The 17,709-nt window shown below is 48.2% G+C and overlaps 2 protein-coding genes across 3 annotated transcripts; one reads left to right on the top strand and one right to left on the bottom strand.

Annotated features, from left to right (window-relative positions):
- The first annotated feature begins 16 nt into the window (after positions 1 to 16).
- shkbp1 (SH3KBP1 binding protein 1) lies at positions 17 to 7,763 on the top strand. The gene is made up of 17 exons (XM_005929386.3): positions 17 to 153; positions 1,049 to 1,102; positions 1,405 to 1,450; positions 1,534 to 1,666; positions 1,750 to 1,830; positions 2,232 to 2,402; positions 2,544 to 2,634; positions 3,082 to 3,272; positions 3,379 to 3,494; positions 3,648 to 3,735; positions 3,964 to 4,080; positions 4,232 to 4,402; positions 4,521 to 4,676; positions 4,829 to 4,925; positions 5,324 to 5,508; positions 5,605 to 5,707; positions 5,898 to 7,763. Exons 1-17 carry the CDS (start codon positions 98 to 100, stop codon positions 6,613 to 6,615), a joined length of 2,574 nt encoding a protein of 857 aa, XP_005929448.1. The 5' UTR covers positions 17 to 97; the 3' UTR covers positions 6,616 to 7,763.
- Positions 7,764 to 8,489: 726 nt separating this feature from the next.
- esrrd (estrogen-related receptor delta) lies at positions 8,490 to 14,862 on the bottom strand. 2 transcript variants are annotated; one of them, XM_005929381.3, is made up of 8 exons: positions 14,659 to 14,860; positions 13,467 to 13,782; positions 12,889 to 13,042; positions 11,650 to 11,766; positions 11,464 to 11,571; positions 11,219 to 11,380; positions 10,739 to 11,011; positions 8,490 to 9,493 (listed from the first exon to the last, which is right to left on the bottom strand). In XM_005929381.3, the coding sequence occupies exons 1-8, from the start codon at positions 14,706 to 14,708 to the stop codon at positions 9,255 to 9,257; spliced, it is 1,419 nt and encodes a 472-aa protein (XP_005929443.1). In that variant the 5' UTR covers positions 14,709 to 14,860; the 3' UTR covers positions 8,490 to 9,254. The 2 variants fall into 2 exon arrangements, with proteins under 2 accessions (XP_005929443.1, XP_042079862.1); XM_042223928.1 differs by having other exon boundaries at positions 11,464 to 11,766; positions 14,659 to 14,862.
- Positions 14,863 to 17,709: the final 2,847 nt, after the last annotated feature.

The following is a 17,709-nucleotide window of genomic DNA, read 5'->3' as shown; positions in this document are numbered from 1 at the left end:
CCGGCTTAAAGCACAACGGAAACAGAGTTTATCACCGAAAAATGGATTAAAACTGTGTCTTTGGCGGTCATTGTCGGAGTCTCCGGGCCTTTAGAGGATGTCCACCACGGCGAGGAGCGGAGACATCATCCACCTGAACGTCGGAGGGAAGAGGTGAGACCCAGGAGTGGCTGCTAACCCGGCTAGCTCCCGCGGCTAACATGGGAGGATCCATTATCGGACAGACTGCTTTCAGTATCATAGTGTAGTAATGTTCTCTAAAGTATCTCTGCGTTAAGACATTAAACACGTTTTATAACCCCTTCTATTGCACAGTATACTTTAGATGTTTTTAACCCGGTTATAAAGTCCGTGTTTCGCGCTTTGTGAGTTTTCCCAGCCCCGCACTTTGTTATTGTTAGCTAGCATAACTTTGCTCACACCAGAACCGGGCACAGAGGAGAGAAACAGGAAACGAGCCGCTGTAAGCTAGCTGTACTGCGCACATTAAACATATAAACGACGAATAAATAATAAAGTTCAGATTTACTTCAGTAAGAGTTTATATTTGGCCTGTTTAACGTAAATAAGTTAAAACTATGCTGTCCGACAATGGAACTGTTAAAGTTAGCAAAACAGGTTTGTCTTTTGTTGAAAGGCAGGTGATGTCAGGTACATGTTCACCTATTAAACATGTCAGAGTCAGGCAGAGGGACTGTTTAAGTCAGGAGTGTTTATAAAGACTGAAGCTCATCGCTCGTTTTTTATTCAGTGTTTAGTGATAAAATATTGATCTTTAACCAAGACACGGATGCAGGAAATCACGGCGTGCTGGAGCGCAGCAGGGCGACAGTTTCATGTCCGTTAGTAAAAACGGATGTAAAAGTTTCTCGGTGCTCATTAGACTTTAATGTGCACCTGTGACTCCGTGCACGAGGCGCAGGTATCACCAGGGTCAGATAAGGAGTGAAAGGTCAGTGAGGAGGAGGAGAGGGGAGCTGTTCACACTGCTGTTATTTCTGTTGTTTTATGACAACACGAGAGTCAACGAGTGTGTGTTTGCTTTCAGGTTCAGCACCTCCCGCCAGACGCTCACCTGGGTCCCTGACTCCTTTTTCTCCAGGTGGGTCAGAGAGGGAGACCCTGGCTGTCGGGGGCTTTTAGGTTACTTTCTCTGGACTACATGCACTTCACTCCCTAAAAGCTGATTTTGAGCTGGACATGCTAAAAGTCTGCTCATTTGGTCGAATGTGTGCAGAAACGTGCATGTTAATATGCGTACGTGAGCTAGTCTGTGATGTGATGAAATTGTCGTGTAAGTGAAATGAAAGGCAGATGTGACTGAACTGGTTCTTGTATTTTGGAAAGCTGAGTTTGCTGGTTTCTGACGTCTCGATGGTTTCTTTGGGGGTTTTCTCTCTTCAGCCTTTTGAGCGGCCGGATCTCGACTCTGAAGGATGAAACTGGAGCTGTAAGTAAAGCTCCTCTTCCTCATGTCCCCGCATGCTTTTCCTCCTCGCGATAACTGCGTTTGTCCCTCCTCTCTCGCTGTAGATCTTCATCGACAGGGACCCCTCCCTGTTCGCGACCATCCTCAACTTCCTGCGGACCAAAGAGCTCCACCCGCGCTCCATCAACGTGCACATGCTCATGCACGAGGCCGAGTTCTACGGCATCACACCGCTCGGTGAGGCTGGACCGCACTCTGAGCTGAGCACGTAAAGCCGCAGACGTCACTAAACGTTCTTCATCACTTTGTTTTTGGAACAGTGCGTAAGCTGCAGCTGTGTGACGAGCTGGACCGGTCGTCCTGCGGAAACGTGCTTTTCAACGGTTACCTGCCGCCTGCAGGTACACCTGTCCTCACAGCACACCTGACCCCCACCTGACAGGGCCTTCAGGAAGTTTAAATGCACAACACATAATTTATGCAGGTGTTAGGATGCTTTCTATAAAAATTTAACTAATTTAAAAAAAATTTGAAATCAAATATCTTAAAAAACTTCAAAATGCTTTATCGGGTAAAATTTTCATACAATGTGAGCATGTCTGTATTTATTATATACGAATCATTGCAAACTTAAAAAGTTGTTATGATTAAAATAACGAAATATTTTCTGTTTCAGATAAAATGTGCCGCAGGAGGCTCATCACTCGCATAAAACGATGCAAATATAATTAATGTCCTGTTTCTAACTGAAACGTGGAGGCGTGATCCTGATTCACAGCTCCTTCTGTCTGTGTCATCCCAGTGCACCCGGCGAAGCGTCGGAACCGTCACAGCGTGGCCGGGTCGCAGTTCATGGCGGGCCGCGTTGTTCCTGTAGAGCGAGCGCCGGTCCGACGCAGCAACACGATGCCTCCAAACCTCGGGAATTCTGGGATACTGGGAAGAGGCATGAACGAGGATCGGACGTCAGGAGGTCGGCACGTTAAATAATGCTGCTTTATTTTGTATTTTTTTTAAGATCGGAGGGACGTGGTGGGAGTTTCATTGTGTGTGTGTGTGTGTGCGCGCGTGTGTGTGCATGTGTGCGTTCGTGTGTGTGCATGTGTGCGTTCAGGGCACTCATCTGACCCCGGCATGGTTCGGATCATCTGCGGCCATCATAACTGGATCGCTGTGGCCTACGCGCAGTTCGTGGTCTGCTACAGGTAAACGCGTCACATGACCTCTGTTGTTTATTTGTTTTCACGTGACTGGGAGCGGCTCAGACACATCGGCACATCCTGCTGCATCCACACCTCCGTCCGAGCATCTGTAGCGGTTTCAGTAACACCGTGAGCCTCCTTAGAGAGACGCACACACACGTGCGCACAGGTCACTGCTGCGTGCTCTCACACACCTTTAACTGCAGGTCGCAGGTCATTTATCACCCGTTTAAATTTGACTGTAGTCTGAGGTTTGCGTTAATCTCAGATTAGCTAATATTTGGGCCAAGGCCCAATAATCCTTATTCCATACTGAGTCGTCCCGTCAGTTTGTAGTCTGTCAGAGAAGTGGGGGGGGAAAGCTGTTTTAGCTCCTCCCACTGTAAGCTAACTGTCTTCTGATTGGCTGTCCCTCTCCTGCCTCCTCCTTCTTCCCGCCTCCTCTCTCAGGGTGAAGGAGTCGACCGGGTGGCAGCAGGTCTTCACCTCTCCCCGCCTCGACTGGATGATCGACAGAGTCGCGCTCAACGCCAAAGTGATGGGCGGGTCGCTGGGAGACAACGACAAGATGGTGGCTGTCGCCTCGGTGACAGAGATCATCCTCTGGTCCATTTGCCCTGATGGCAACGGCAATGAAATCGGTACGAGTTTCTGCGCAGTGTTCCCGGGAATCGGGACGTAGGTTCGATGAGCTGCTCGGGAAACGTTCCCAGTAACAAAAACAAACTGGTTTCTCCCTCCCCGCAGGCGTCTTCAGTCTCAATGTCCCCGCTGAGGCTCTCTTCTTTGTTGGTAACCAGCTCATCGCCACCAGCCACACGGGGAAGGTGGGGGTGTGGAACGCAGTCACCAAACACTGGCAGGTGGGTGGAGACGCTCTCAGATGGTCGCGGTGATCGCCCACTGCTTCAGTGGAAGTGCTGAAGCCTGAACACCTGCCGAGGGAGCTGATTGGACCAAGTCTGTTTCAGGTGGTTATCGGTCTGCTTCACACATGCTCTCTGTGACCTTTGCAGAACCAGGATGTGGTTCCCATCAGCAGCTACGACACCGCCGGCTCCTTCCTTATCTTGGGCTGCAACAACGGCTCCATCTACTACATCGGTAAGAAACTGCAGATCGATGAGTCGGATCAACTGAAAACTGCTCAGTACGAGTATAAATTCATCAGATTGTTGGCTCGTGGTCATTAATTTACCAACCAGAACCTGAATCTGTTCAGTAAATGCTGCGGGCCACTCTCACCAGCTTTCATTGGGAGGCTTTGGCTTCACGACTTGACAGATGTTTAAAAAGTCCCCGCTGTTCACGATGTCCCTGTTTGCTGGTCAGATGTTCAGAAGTTTCCTCTGAGGATGAAGGATAACGACCTGCTGGTGACGGAGCTGTACAGAGACCCGACCGAAGACGCCATCACCGCTCTCAGCGTCTACCTCACACCCAAAACAAGTACGGAGACACTGACACTGCTGCTAATACAACCACTGCAGGGCGTCAGTTTTCTCCACATTCCTTCACCTCCGTCTGTTAGAGACGAGTCAGGGAAAGTCTTATTTTTCATGTTCCTGCAGCCGTCTCACACTTAGCCCTGTTTGCTCAGGTGACAGCGGGAACTGGATCGAGATTGCGTACGGGACCAGCTCGGGGACTGTTCGCGTCATCGTCCAGCATCCAGAGACCGTGGGCTCAGGGCCTCAGCTTTTTCAGACCTTCTCTGTCCACCGCAGCCCCGTCACCAAGATCATGCTGTCGGAAAAGCACCTCATCTCAGGTACGAGAATCGCCTCGTCTTGGAAACTGGCGTTCTGTGTCGAATGCAGGGCTTAAGCTGATGTCTGCATCTCGTTCATGGTGTCGTTGTTTCTGAGCTCCTCTTCGTCGTCCTTCAGTTTGTGCAGATAACAACCACGTGCGGACGTGGACGGTGACTCGCTTCAGAGGAATGATCTCCACCCAGCCGGGGTCCACGCCGCTCACCTCCTTCAAAATCCTCAGCCTGGACGACGTGGACGGGCACGGAGGCTGCAGCGCCGGGACCGAGATCGGTAACTGTCACCCCGATCGCAGTCCGAGCTGTGTTTGAGGACTGTAGCTCTGCTTCTGTAATGAAGCGATGGAATTCATCAAAGACAATCAAACTTTGACTTTGTCATATTTCTTCAGATCTCCTTTCGTTTCACTGTCTCGTTGGTTTCAGGGCCGTATGGAGAGAGAGACGATCAGCAGGTGTTTATCCAGAGAGTCGTTCCCGACACGGATAAACTCTACGTCCGGTTGTCGTCCAACGGGAAGAGGTGGGACAGCCGTAGACACTTGTAACCCACCTGGTTATAACTGTGTGTGGTCAGTTTAGTTTTAGGATCCCCGTTCGCTCCTGCAGTAACAGTAGCTGCTGTTCCTGTTCTGTACATGCATGAAAGACAAACAACACAATTAAAAACAACAACACTGTCCTCGGCGTCACATTGGTTCAACAAGGAGGTAACGAAACACGCCGCCTGTCTGTCGACTGGCGTGTAGAGTATTGACGTCCATGTTGGAAAGTAAACGTAATAACAGAACAACCTGCGAGCACACGATGTGTGATCATGTGACACTGAAGGTTAAAGAACGTTTAGAACCAAACGTCTGTTAAGACCAAAATATCGTGTGTGTGTGTGTGTGTGTGTGTGTGTGTGTGTGTGTGTGTCAGGGTATGTGAGGTGCGTTCGGTGGATGGGACCTCCATCACGGCCTTCATGGTCCACGAGTGCGAGGGCTCGAGCCGCATTGGCTCTCGGCCGCGTCGCTACCTGTTCAGCGGCCACAGCAACGGCAGCATCCAGATGTGGGACTTGACCACCGCCATGGAGATCGCCGGCAAGGTCGACATCAGAGGTAAAACTCCAGACTCGTGATGTAGAAGAACAACTTCTTGTGCTCTGCGATTAGTTAGCAGCTGATCAACATGGGTTCTCATTGGCTGTTTGGCAGCACTGGGCGGACCCACAGAGGAGGAGCTGCTGGAGCTGCTGGACCAGTGCGACCTGGCTCTGACCAGAACACCTGACAGCACACCCCGAGCTTCCACCTGCAGGTAGAGTTCCCTCCCACTGAGCCTCATTCACACAGGGTGATGCGGTGCAGTCCACGTTCTTCTTTGGTGTTTCTATTTTGACAGATGACTTCTAATCTCGCGTCTTTGATGGATGCCATTGGTCGTTTACAGTCGTAAACATCATGCTCTTACTGTGGTTGCTGACTTGTGTCACTTCCTGTTCCTGCAGCCTTCACTCTCAGCTCAGCGATGCCTTCAGGACAGAGCACCTTCGCTCTATGGGAGGAGGACGAGGTGCAGCCGGAGGTTCGGGTTCGTCTGCGTCGCTGTACGGCAGCCTCCCCCGCCAGGCTCCGCCCCCCGTTCCCTTCGCTAAACCTGCCCGAGAAGCTGGCCTTTCACCTGGACTGCAACAAGGCCCCTCCTACCCCACCTGCAGCCAGACCAGCAGCCCCCGTCCCCTCAGGCATCTGGACCGGGACAAAGAATGTGGGTCTGTGCGCAGGGGGAGCTTTGTTGAGCGCTGCCAGGAGCTCGCCAAAGGTTCAGAGGCGGCTGTGAGCGTAGGGTTCCCGCCGGGGTCAGAGGGCATCAGGCGGAGCCTGGCGGTGTGCAGTGAGTTGGAGGCCAAATTCGGCCTTAGGACCCCTCCCACCTTCACTGTACCCCCTGCTGCTCGACATTCACCTGGACCGCCATCATCGCTGTCCTCGTCACCGCTCTCGTCGTCATTACACCGCAGGACCTCACCCGCTTCCCCGCCAAGCCCTGCCTCCGCAGCGGTGAGTCCGACCCGTTCTCAGGCATCGGTCTCCCCTCGCCACAACACTGCGGCGTCACCCGTTGATTCCTCGGGTACCCCCGAGAGTCCCCCAGGTCCCGACAGCCCCACCCCTTCTGGCCCGCCCACCAGCCCCAAACCACATATGAATGAGACCAGCTTCTGATTGGCTGATCTGCCTGAGAGCTTCGGGTTCAGGTGGACACACGATGGCTGAAAAAACTGAAAACATGACTAAAAGCTGTTGTCAGGTGAGACGTGAAGAAGAAAATGATACGATCAGCTCCTCCGGTGGTTTTTGATAACGGCTGCAGATCCACCTTCAGTCTTTATTTCAGGTAAAACAAGAAAAGGCCCCAAGGCGAGGAGAAGTAACCTCTTTGGCACAAAAGCGTCTTTTAATTAGAATTGGATGGTTGTGACAGGATGAAGACCAGGTCAGAGCTGCTGCCGGAAGCCTGGGTTTGTTTGCACCACGTCAGCATGCTGATGCGTCGCTGTTATCAGAGTAACCTGTCGCACTGTAACGTCACAGTTCAGCTTCTGGCAGCTGAAGAGACGGACGCTTCCTTGGGGAGGCGGTGGAGACCAAAAACTGAGCTAAAAGAGTAAAATCCCAAACGGAGACTCCTCAGGTGATCGAGCACAAAGCTGTTTGTAGCTTTTCTAACCAGCACTCTTTCTAACTTTTCTAACAGACTTCACAGTTTTGTCTTTTTATTTCATTTGTATGTTTGCTGACTTACCGACCCTGAACGTCTCACAGCTGCTTTGAGGAAACCTGATAATTCCCCAGAATCTCCAGGAACTTCCCTGGAACAAAAACTAATTTGCAGATGAAATAAAATAATTAAAGGGTCAAAAACTGAAGCGATTTGAAGGGAACTGAATCTGTGTGCATCAGGACTCATTTCCCTGTTTGGGTCTTCAGGTCTCTGAAACCGCCTTTGAAGGTTTTATGAACTCTACATGTTTACTCTGGACGTTTTCAAACTCATCATGTCACCAAAATATCAAAAATCCAATTTAAATTTAAATTCTGAGCTCCTTTGAAGCTCATTCCCTGGGAGTGCAGAGGGTGTAACTGTTTAGGTTTTCTGTAGTACACTTTATGGCCAGCAGGGGGAGACTCCAGTACGGGAATGTTAGGGGTGCAGCTCACCTGTTACCCAATTTCTTCATGGTGCGTTCAGGGCTGTCAGGCGATTATTTTTCACGACTTTCTACTGTTTCTCAGATTTTGTAAGTTACCTATGAATCCTGATGATGCATTAATAATCCTAATCGATAATAAACAATAATATATCACTCAAAGCACGGAGTCCTTTTTCTGCTGCATTGGTGCTTTTAAGGGGAAAATGTATTTCCAGGAAGCCTCAGAGTAAACCGGTGATTACAGGAAAACTGCGTCTTCCTCCTTTACTGTGATGAAGCAGAGCCGCCTGCTGCCCACAGTCTTCCTCGGGTAAGCTGACCTCAGACACGGGTTAGTTTCTGATGTTCGCTCAGCTTTGAACACACTTTTAGCTTCAGCCTGTCGCTCTGTTTGCTTTGAGCTGCTTCGTGGTTCAGGCTACATACACTGCATTTTTTATGAGTACTTGACGTTTGTGGTATTTACGCTGCTATGACTGCATTTCCCTGTGGGAATAATAAAGTCTCTGAGTTACAAGATGAAGATTTTACAGTGACAAATTGACAAACTCCACGAGGTCTTCGCTCATGTTTTTCTTTTCTTTTTTTAAATATGTTTAACTTAACTGTTATTTTATTATGTCTATATTTTATTATTTATTAATAATATATCATTATATTATGTATATTGTTTGAAATGGTGAAAAACTAGAGAGAGACTTCCACAGAGGATGACAAATTTCTAGTTTCCTACGACCTGTGAATGCAGCATCTTCAGCCATTAGGAATCTGTATTAATGTTTTTAATGGTTTCCAACTCTGTGCTTACAGCTCAGCTCGTGTTGTAAAGACTCAAGTCTTAGAGACATGACGAGATATTTTAGAAGATAAAAGATGAGCACCTGATTTTATTCCAAAAGCTTTAATTCATTATTATAACAAACAGCTCTGACACAGTAAACATCCACAGCCACGACGACTCAGCATCGCAGTTTGATCGCATCATCGTGGAAAATGGATATCCCACAAAAATATTTTAGTTTATAAAAATAAATTTAAATCTGACTCTAGATATGCCCACCTTTTCCTACAGGAGGCGGAGCTTGAAGTGTTTGCTGATTGGTTAAAGTGGCTCTGTTCTGCTTTCCTGTTCATAATAAACATGAGCCAAGTTTCTAATAACGACTTCAGTGAGACGAACACTCTGTTTCAAACTTTTTTTTTTTTCTGATGTTGGTCTGTGATGTCACAGAGGATATCCCTACTGTAGTCATCTCAGACATAAAGGCCCCGCCCACTCGCCGTTCAAACATTTAAGTAGGACGGTAGCCCTTAAACAGGGAGTAGCGTGTTTGAGACAGAGGCCCAGTATCAGACAAAGAAGGGTTATTCTGAACTGTGACTCATGCAAAGCTGCCCTAGCAGAACCCACGCTGCAAATGAGTAGAACGGTTCCACTTTAATGTTTTCTGATGAAAAGCTGTAACGCTGGATCTTTGAGCAGAAATGAGCTTTACTGAGCAGGAACGGTCCCATAAACAAAAAATACGGAAGCTCATTTCTGCCAAAAAACAAACATCATGATACAAAAATATAACTTCTCTGAAAGCTACAAGTCAAGTGCATTGGGTCATTTTACAGTTTCCCCGATAAATGGCCGACAGGACGCGGTCAGGCCTTGGCGTCGAGCATCTCCAGCAGCAGTTTGTGGATGGGGACGTGGCGGTGGCGGTGCAGCCGCAGGAAAGCCTGCACGGCTCGGTCGGCGGTCTGTCGTAGCAGGGGGAGGGTCATGAGCAGCCGTCCTGCTCGGTGCTGCTCCCGGCGGGACGACTCGTAGTCCTGCAGCGCCTCGTGGAGCCCGTCCTGAAACCTCTGCACAGAGTCCGGGCAGTCCACCGGGTCGGCGTCTGACAGACGGACAGACGCAGGTTAGAATGCTTCCTCGCTCATTACACCCACATGCTCAGCTGTATCAGGACAAACGACCAAAACACTCTGCTACAAACACAAAGTGCAGTTCCTCTCATGGCCACTTGAGGCTCTGGTCTAAATATGGTCACTACTGGCTCCAAAAGTCTCTCACCTACATCATGTGAGGTCATGTGGTTTTGTGTTAGCAGGAAAACTGAACTGGTTATGGATGAGTTTGCATGAAACTGGACATCCGATGGTGGAGGACGTGTGCAGTGTCAGACTGCTTTAGTTTTTAAAGACTGGGTCCTGTTCACGTCTGTAAATCACAGACTGGAACGTTTGGGTGCTGCTTGTTAATCAGCTCAATATGTTTCCCCTGATCGACTGATCAGAAGCTGTGAGTGTGTCTGCACGTCTGAGCCTGAGCATCTGCAGGTTTAGGACGGCTGTGCAGCCACAGGCCTGCCTGCCAGTCTGTTTATTGATCTGAGGCTGAGACAGTGAGAGTCTGAGCAGACTTCAGTGTTATTGATCGGCTGCTCCTCGCCTGCAGCCTCCAGCGCCGCCACTAAACGCTCTGCTGACCACTGAACTGCGACAGAGTGAGAGCCACAAAACTAATTCAAGTCTGGGATCAATCAATACTGCTGTTTCAGCTCCCAGAGTCTGATCAATATCAATAACTACTCCTCTAAGATCAATGAGTGGAGTGGTTATTGTGGTAAAATCAATATCTGAGTTCATGCTGGAGCTCCTCAGCTGTCCCGCTCACAGATACACAGCAGCCATATTGATCAGGTGTGTGTGTGTGTGTGTGTGTGTGTGTGTGTGTGTGTGTGTGTGTGTGTGTGTGTGTGTGTGTGTGTGTGTAAAACTATGAGTGCTGGAATTCCTGCATCATTTATACCACAGTACTGTCCTGTGAGATGCAGACGAGTTGTTTAACTTAATCATCATTCATCTCGGGCTCTTATTTTGAAACTCAGACAGCCAGGAAGTGTTAATATCTGAGTTTATGTGCAGCCATAACACTTTGAGTCAAACAGAAACCATGAAGAATGCGTCTCCTAAACACTGAGCATAAGCAGGTTACTCCATCAGGACGAGATTAAAACGAGATTATTTGTTTCTCCTATAAAACTGCAGAGAAACATCGCCCCCTACAGGCCTGTTCTGCCCTGACACACAGTACTGTCCTACTGTGGTTACAGGCAGTGGTGCTAATGGCTTGTTCTTACCAGAGTTGGCAAGCGCCATGGCCTTCAGGGTCACCACCTCCTCAGGGCTCAGCTTCATCGCTCTGTATTTCGCTATCAGGTGACGCAGCGCCTCGTACAGGTCAGCCAATCCCGTGGCTCGACACTGAGCTTCATCCAGACACAGATTCCCGGCAAACACGAGCTCGTCCCCCCCTGCGCCCTGGGAGCGCCAGGCCACACCCACCAGCAGCGCCTCCATCCAGCCACTCTGCAGAAGCGACATCTGATCAACCAATGAGAGTCCGGAGAAGCCTGGGAGTGGGCGGGGCAGAGTAATAAATGACAAATAATAATAATTATTATTATTATTATATTACCTGTGTTTATACATAATGCTCCAGTGCTCTGGATAACCAAGTAAAGGTTAAGGGTGGGCGTGGTCTGGATTGGGGACCAGGTGGAGGTTGAGGGTGGGCGTGGTCTTGATTGGGGACCTGTTTGGTGGTCTCGAGCGTGTACCTGGAATCTGTTTTGCCCAGCCAATCAGAAGCAGCAGCTCCCGGTTCAGGAGGTCACACAGGATCAGCAGGATCCGCAAGCTGCTGTCATTGGTCGAATCGTCCTGATTGGCAGCTAAAGGGGCGGGCTCTGTGAGCAGCAGGTGGGAAATGACCTTGTTCCCTAAAAGAGAGGAAGTGGATGATCAACGGCGTGGGCGAGTAGTTTGACCTGAAAGCCTTCAGAGGGAGCGAAGGTGAACTCACTGCTGCTGCTCGGGTGGCTGTACAGGGCTTTGCTGCATAAACTCAGTCCTGTCTCCACCCGCCTCTTGTACTTCTGGCGCCCCCCTCTGACGCGGTCCAGACGGACACCTGCAACACGCAGAGGCGTTTCACACACACGTAGTTCTACTTCCTGCCAGCTCGTAACGGTCGTTTGGTGTAACGTACCCTCCCTCATCATCCCGGCCTGCAGACATTTCTGGAAGCGGCAGGCCTGACAGGCTTTCCTCCTCCGCTTCGTGATCTCACACTCGTTCATCACCGGGCAGCTGTACTCGATGTTACCTAGGTAACCACAACAGGAAGTAAAAGCAGGAGTGTCAGTAGCTGTGTCCCAAAACGTAGGCTGCATACTTCGGAGGCCGCATTTGAAGGCCGATTACGTCACAGCCAGGCGACGAAGGCTATCCCAATTCATCGACTCCTTCAAATGCAGCCGACAAATGCGTCCTTCATTTCCCCAAATTTGAAGGATGGGTCGGGTGTGTCCTTCGTGGCCCACCATATCCCAGAATTCATAGCGCGGCCCAGCCAATTCCAGTTTCCAACAATGGCGGCTGCTACTAAGTTTTAATATTACTCTTATTAATCTTTCTGTGTCTCAAAATAAACGTTTAACATATTTCAGTAGCTGTGTAAACTTCAAATATCTGCTCGGTTTATCGAGACATCACATATTTGCAAATGCAGTGGTCAGTTTGTAGGGCGCTTTATATTCTGTGGTCACAGCTCTGCAGTAATGCAGGATCTTTGTGAGAGTCTCTCAGACTGTGATCAGAAATGACCCCAAACTCTCATCATGGATCAATAACGTGGATCATCCTGCCCTGTAATATTAAAACCCTCTGCTGTGAGTTTCTTCGTGGCCTCCCTTTGACCTCTCTGCACAGATCAATAAGTGAAGTGATCGGGCGTGACCAATCAATCGCCCGGAATGAGAAACAAGCAGCTGATGTGAGAGACGACGGCTTCTCACACTACTCGATACAGCGAGCGCTGCTGTGTTGATCGGCTAATGAATCACACAGACTGTAAGACCTTTGATATTTAATAGAAACCAGCTGAGCGTCTATTTATTTATGACTCTACTGATGACTTGGATTCCCTGTTTGTCCTTTTTAGTGTTTTTTCTAAGGCAGTTTCACATCGCGGGTCGATCTTTGTAACAACGTTATTCTAAAGGGTGCCGATAAAAACCTATTTGGAGGTTTCACACAGGAGACGTGCAAAAAGCGTAATTTGGCTGCTGTTTGGACACATTTACACTCAACAGCCTGATGTCATAAACGACCAGCATCGTTTACACTAGTAACAGTAAGAATTATATTTTATAAATATATCATCAGCCGTCCTCATCCTCATGTTTTTATTTCTTTATACAGGAGATGATGAACGTGCTCCTCCCACCTTGGATGGTCCTCTTGAAGAAAGCCTTGCAGGCCTCGCAGGACGCCACGCCGTAGTGATACCCGGAGGCGAAGTCTCCGCACACCAGACACAGCCTTTTGGGCCCCACGGCCCCCATCGAGGTCATGTAGTCGCCCCTCAGGATCGAGTTGACCTGCAGATATACGACGTCATCATCAGTGGCGAGCAGTATGACGGTCCCCACAGACCTCAGCTAACTGTTCCTGGACTGGACCTCGGGGCTGCGTTTGAGTGGTGTTGGGGCCTTTTTAATGGCCAATCACATGACTGCTGTGAGGTTTCTGTACTAACACACCTCCATGAAGGCGGAGCTCCAGTTTTAGTGACGTTCCAGGATTTTATTTGGATGTCAGTGAGCTCAGCAGGTACCTCAGTCAACCTTCAGCTCTGACTCTAGTCTGGATTAACCTTTGCAGATTAAAGACTTTTGGGGCACCAGAGAAAACTTCCAGGAACAGTCGGATACGGACGTGAATTTGAAGTTTGGCAGTTCGACCCCGGGGACGTTCAGACTTTAAGTGTTTGTGTTTTTAAATGTGATTAAACAGAAACTTCACCTGCGCTGAAAACGAGTCCGATACAGAAAAACACAGCGACGCTTCCGACACCAAGACGCTACTTCCACCGCTGGAACTACATCCTGTCGGGGAGTCGGGCTCCGCTGCTCGGCACAGGAGACTGTACGGTGAGGAGGAGGAGGAGGAGGAGGAGGAAGAAGCCGGGCTGTGGAGGAAGAATTCTGCATGTGAAGGGCTGAGAGTGGGAGTGGCTTCCAGGGGAAAGGCGGGACCTATGGGGGAGGAGTGGAGGAAGGAGGGTGGAGATTGAGGTTCATCTCTGGGGGAGGAGGAGGGAGAAGAGGAGTCCAGGATGCTAAGGAGGAAGAAGAAAGAGGAGCGTGAAATACAAACCAGGACAAAATGTGCAGAACACAAAATAAAATCTCGAGCCGACTGCTGACATTAGTGAGGCCGTTAATGACCTGCAGGGTTAAAAACACAAGATTTGGATTTCCCATGAACGCATTCCAAGTTTCACAAGTTTGGTGCGAAGAGTTTAAACGTGCATTCTGTGTAATGACCAGCAGGGGGCGCTTTACAAGAAAATGAGCCTTTAAATCTGAGCTCGTAGTGGTGCAAAGGTGACGTTTGTTCGCGTTCATCGGTACAAAGTGTCGCGTTGTTAATGCCAGATCGTGTTTTACGATAATGAAAACAAGTCTTTTCAGATAAGGTTTGGTCTGTGTGCTTCTCTGATCAGAGAAAGCTCCACCAGTAAAAGTGGAAATCATCATTAATGTTGTGCACATGGACATGAGTCTGTGTGGGAGTGGAGCGCTGCAACGTCGCGTTCAAGGACAGGAAAACTTATAATTCATCTTCACATCAACACAGAGGTTGTATTTCACAAACCGTGTGGGTCTGCACAGCGTGTTCATCATACATAATATACAAACGTCATACACATTTGCACAGAATTGGAGTTATTTTAAAAACAGAGCAGCATCGTTTGTTTTGGTTTTTTCAGACGCACAAAGAACAGTTAAACTTGGGGAACGCTGCCACACAGTGTTCGCATCAGATTTTAAAGAGTTTCCAAAAGTACCTTCAAACGTTTTAGATTTATTTGTCTGTGCTACTCAAAACGTGCTGCAAAGAAAACTGTCACACATCCAGAAAAAGCGCGTTAACTTCACTAAAACGTTTGAATCTGGACCTGAGGTTTCAGGCCGAGGCTCCGTGAACTCACCGCTGCGGGCTGAGCAGGTCGCCCGTCACGCAGAAGTCCTTCAGCTCCATCGTGAAGCTGCTGTGGAGCGTCCAACACCCGAGTAATAAAAGTCTCTGATGATACTTCAAGGTCCAACGAAAAAGTGGGACAAACGTGCTGAGACTGTCTCAGAGGGACATCTGAGGCTTTCAGGAGTCTGCACTGTTATTTATCTGTTTGTTGTGTCATCGCAAGGGATGGGAGTGAGGGGGCGGGGGCCTGTAGGATCAGCCAATCAGCATATTGCTTCTCTGAGAGGGCGTGGTGGGAGTTAGCTTCTCCTCCTCTTCCACCAATCATTTCTATTGATTTGGACAGTGACAGATGTAGGCCACGGGAGGCCGAAGCTCCGGTCTACATCTGTAAACATGCAACACACAAATACAAGCATACTGTAATTCGTGAAACTGGATGACGGTAAAAATAAATAAAAAGAGACGCTGAGAGCACGTGAAGCCTGAAGGTCCGTGAGGCGTTCAGGAGCCTTGAAAATGTTCCTACTTTTCCTACTTTCACGCCATCACAAAACACAATCAGTACAGCTATGACCCTGGTTTTTGCCCCACTGCGGGCTTCCGGAAGCTGGCCAGTCAGAAGGAAGAGGCCGTTTTAGGGACTTTAAAGAGACGCATGTTTCAGACAGAGGATGAAGTGAGGCGCTGCACTGAGGCAGACAGAAGGAAGGGTGGAGCTGAGAACGAGCAGCGGTCCTGCTTTAGCAACTTAAAGCCTTTTCATGTATTTCATTTCCAGATTAGAACTTTTTTTGTCGTGTTGTTTCGAGCTGCCTGAACATCTGGCCAGACGCCGATGTCACAGATTCTTAAGTTTGAGCAAAACTTTTATAAAAAAAAATAGTGTTTTATCCACCGTAGAAGTTCTCCTGTGGTGAATCATGTTTTTTGTTTACATCAATAACTGATGACATGAAGGACGAGAAACACTTGAAAACCACTTTGTGTTCAGGGCGCTGACCCGAGCGGCGAGGATTGAGGCTGCTGAAGCAGCAACTTTCTGACAGCGAGGTGTGTGATGTAAACACACACACACACAGTGTCCTAATCTTACACTCAGACGTTCAGGCAGCTCAGATCAGTCTCACCTACATCTGCTGTTTCATAAGAGCTGCATAACCAGACCCGTCTGTCGGAGGATGTGGTTCAGCTGACGATTCACACACAGCTGAAAGTTAAAGGATGAGTCCTGTTTGCTTCAGCCTTCGTGTCCACTCAGTCTGTGCCTCTCTACCTCCGTCTTCTCCCGGGTCTTACTGAGGTGGGAGGCTGACGGGTGATGATGCTCTGGTAGGTCTAACCAGGTCGGGCAGCCCGTGGAGGTAAAGGCCAGACAAAAATCAGCACCTGGTCCTCCAGGGTGGAGGTTGGACACGGAGCCGATGACACCACGAAGAAGTGGTTGGCTCCATGTCATAGATGTCACCAGCTATGAATTATGGGAAAACTCTGACATGCAGATATGAATCTTCCCACAGAGGATCATTTATGTTAAACCGAGGACATACTGTCCACTTCACTGTCTTTAGCAGGAAGTGATTGTTTGCTGCACTCCAACAGGAAAATCACGCTGTTAGTTGAGACGTTGGTGTTTGTACAGCACTTTATAAATCAGGACTGTGTCTTCCTTCTCTCACCCCAACCAATCACAGCAGATGGCCCCGCCCCTCCCTGAGCCTGGTTCTGCTGGAGGTTTCTTCCTGTTAAAAGGGAGTTTTTCCTTCCCACTGTCGCCAAAGTGCTGCTCATAGGGGGTCATATGATTGTTGGGTTTTTCTCTGTATGTATTATTGTAGGGTCGACCTTACAATATAAAGCACCTTGAGGCGACTGTATCACTTACACCGGGGCTTCACTTTTACTCAGTAATCAGTCAGTGAGATGATGTGAGGAAAAAACAAAGGTCTCCAAACGTTCTCCTCCCTGCAGAGGTGCTGATGGGATTCCTGATCATGCTAGGGTCTCTGAGCATGTGGTGGCTGTAACCGTGTAAACTGTCTGCTTAGAGATTATTTTACTAGATAAAATAGTGCAGAGGGGGAAAAAATCAGGCTCCTGGCTCACACAGGCTCTCCTCCAAAGTCCTCATTTACAAACGCGAACATTACAGTGTTCTGACAAACCATCCTACTTTGGCAAAACGTCCTACCGTAAGTAGTTTATGCACATTTGTGCTGTCACAGAGTAATTGCAGCACAAATTTCAGTAGGTATGACGGTTTGCCACTTAACGTTGCCCATCAGAGTATGCTTGTAGCTCATATTCTTAAAGCCAGGACGGTTAACCACTTCATTTTACCCGTTAAAGTATGCTTGTAGGTAACATTCACAAAGGTAGCATGGTTCGCCGCTGAATTTTAGTTGTTAAAGTATGCTTGTAAGCAGTGTTGGTCAAGTTACTTGAAAAAAGTAATCAGTAACTAATTACTGATTACTTCCCCAAAAAAGTAATCCCGTTACTTTACTGATTACTTATTTTCAAAAGTAATTAGTTCTTAGTTACTTTTTTAAAAACACGATTTACAACCTGAAGAGGTGATATAGTGATAGATCTTTCAGCCCACTTCTACTTTTTCTGCATAATCATCATACAAAATGTAATCAGATGGAAAAGTCTCTTTTTAAAACTTGTTTTATTAGTTTTAATCTTTTAACTTTATGCATCAAGCAAACAGCGTACTGTCATGCTTGCTCTGAAGTTTAGGGGTTTTTCGCTGTAAAAAGAAGTTTTCTTCCCACGCACAGCGGACACTCATGTTTTTGTCACTTTTTATGGAATCAAACTCAAAGTAAGGTCAGTACTTCCACGCTTTAAACGCTGCACGCTCATACTCTCTCTGCACTCGATATGTGATCCATTGTTGATCTGCACACAGCTGTCGCTTACGTCACTGTCATGAGACACTTGCAAAAAAATAACAGTTTTAGTAACGCAGCGTGCTTACAGGAAAGTAACAGTAATCTAATTACCTTTTTTTGCAATAGTAATTCCTTACTTTACTCGTTACTTTAAAAAA

The sequence above is a fragment of the Haplochromis burtoni genome, unplaced genomic scaffold (genome assembly GCF_018398535.1).
Source record: "Haplochromis burtoni strain Fernald_Lab_line unplaced genomic scaffold, NCSU_Asbu1 Contig_123, whole genome shotgun sequence".
Lineage (NCBI taxonomy): Eukaryota > Metazoa > Chordata > Actinopteri > Cichliformes > Cichlidae > Haplochromis > Haplochromis burtoni.
This window is presented reverse-complemented; position numbering and strand designations above follow the sequence as displayed.

Bases quoted from the DNA above. Each gene is read 5' to 3' on its own strand.
- shkbp1 (XM_005929386.3), top strand. From the start codon at position 98: ATGTCCACCACGGCGAGGAGCGGAGACATCATCCACCTGAACGTCGGA. The intron at 1,103-1,404 runs GTGGGTCAGAGA...TTCTCTCTTCAG, and splicing joins CCTGACTCCTTTTTCTCCAG to CCTTTTGAGCGGCCGGATCT. The intron at 5,509-5,604 runs GTAAAACTCCAG...GCTGTTTGGCAG, and splicing joins CGGCAAGGTCGACATCAGAG to CACTGGGCGGACCCACAGAG.
- esrrd (XM_042223928.1), bottom strand. From the start codon at position 14,708: ATGGAGCTGAAGGACTTCTGCGTGACGGGCGACCTGCTCAGCCCGCAG. The intron at 13,043-13,466 runs GTGAAGTTTCTG...GTATATCTGCAG, and splicing joins CGGACTCGTTTTCAGCGCAG to GTCAACTCGATCCTGAGGGG. The intron at 11,012-11,218 runs GTACACGCTCGA...GCCCACTCCCAG, and splicing joins CTGGGCAAAACAGATTCCAG to GCTTCTCCGGACTCTCATTG.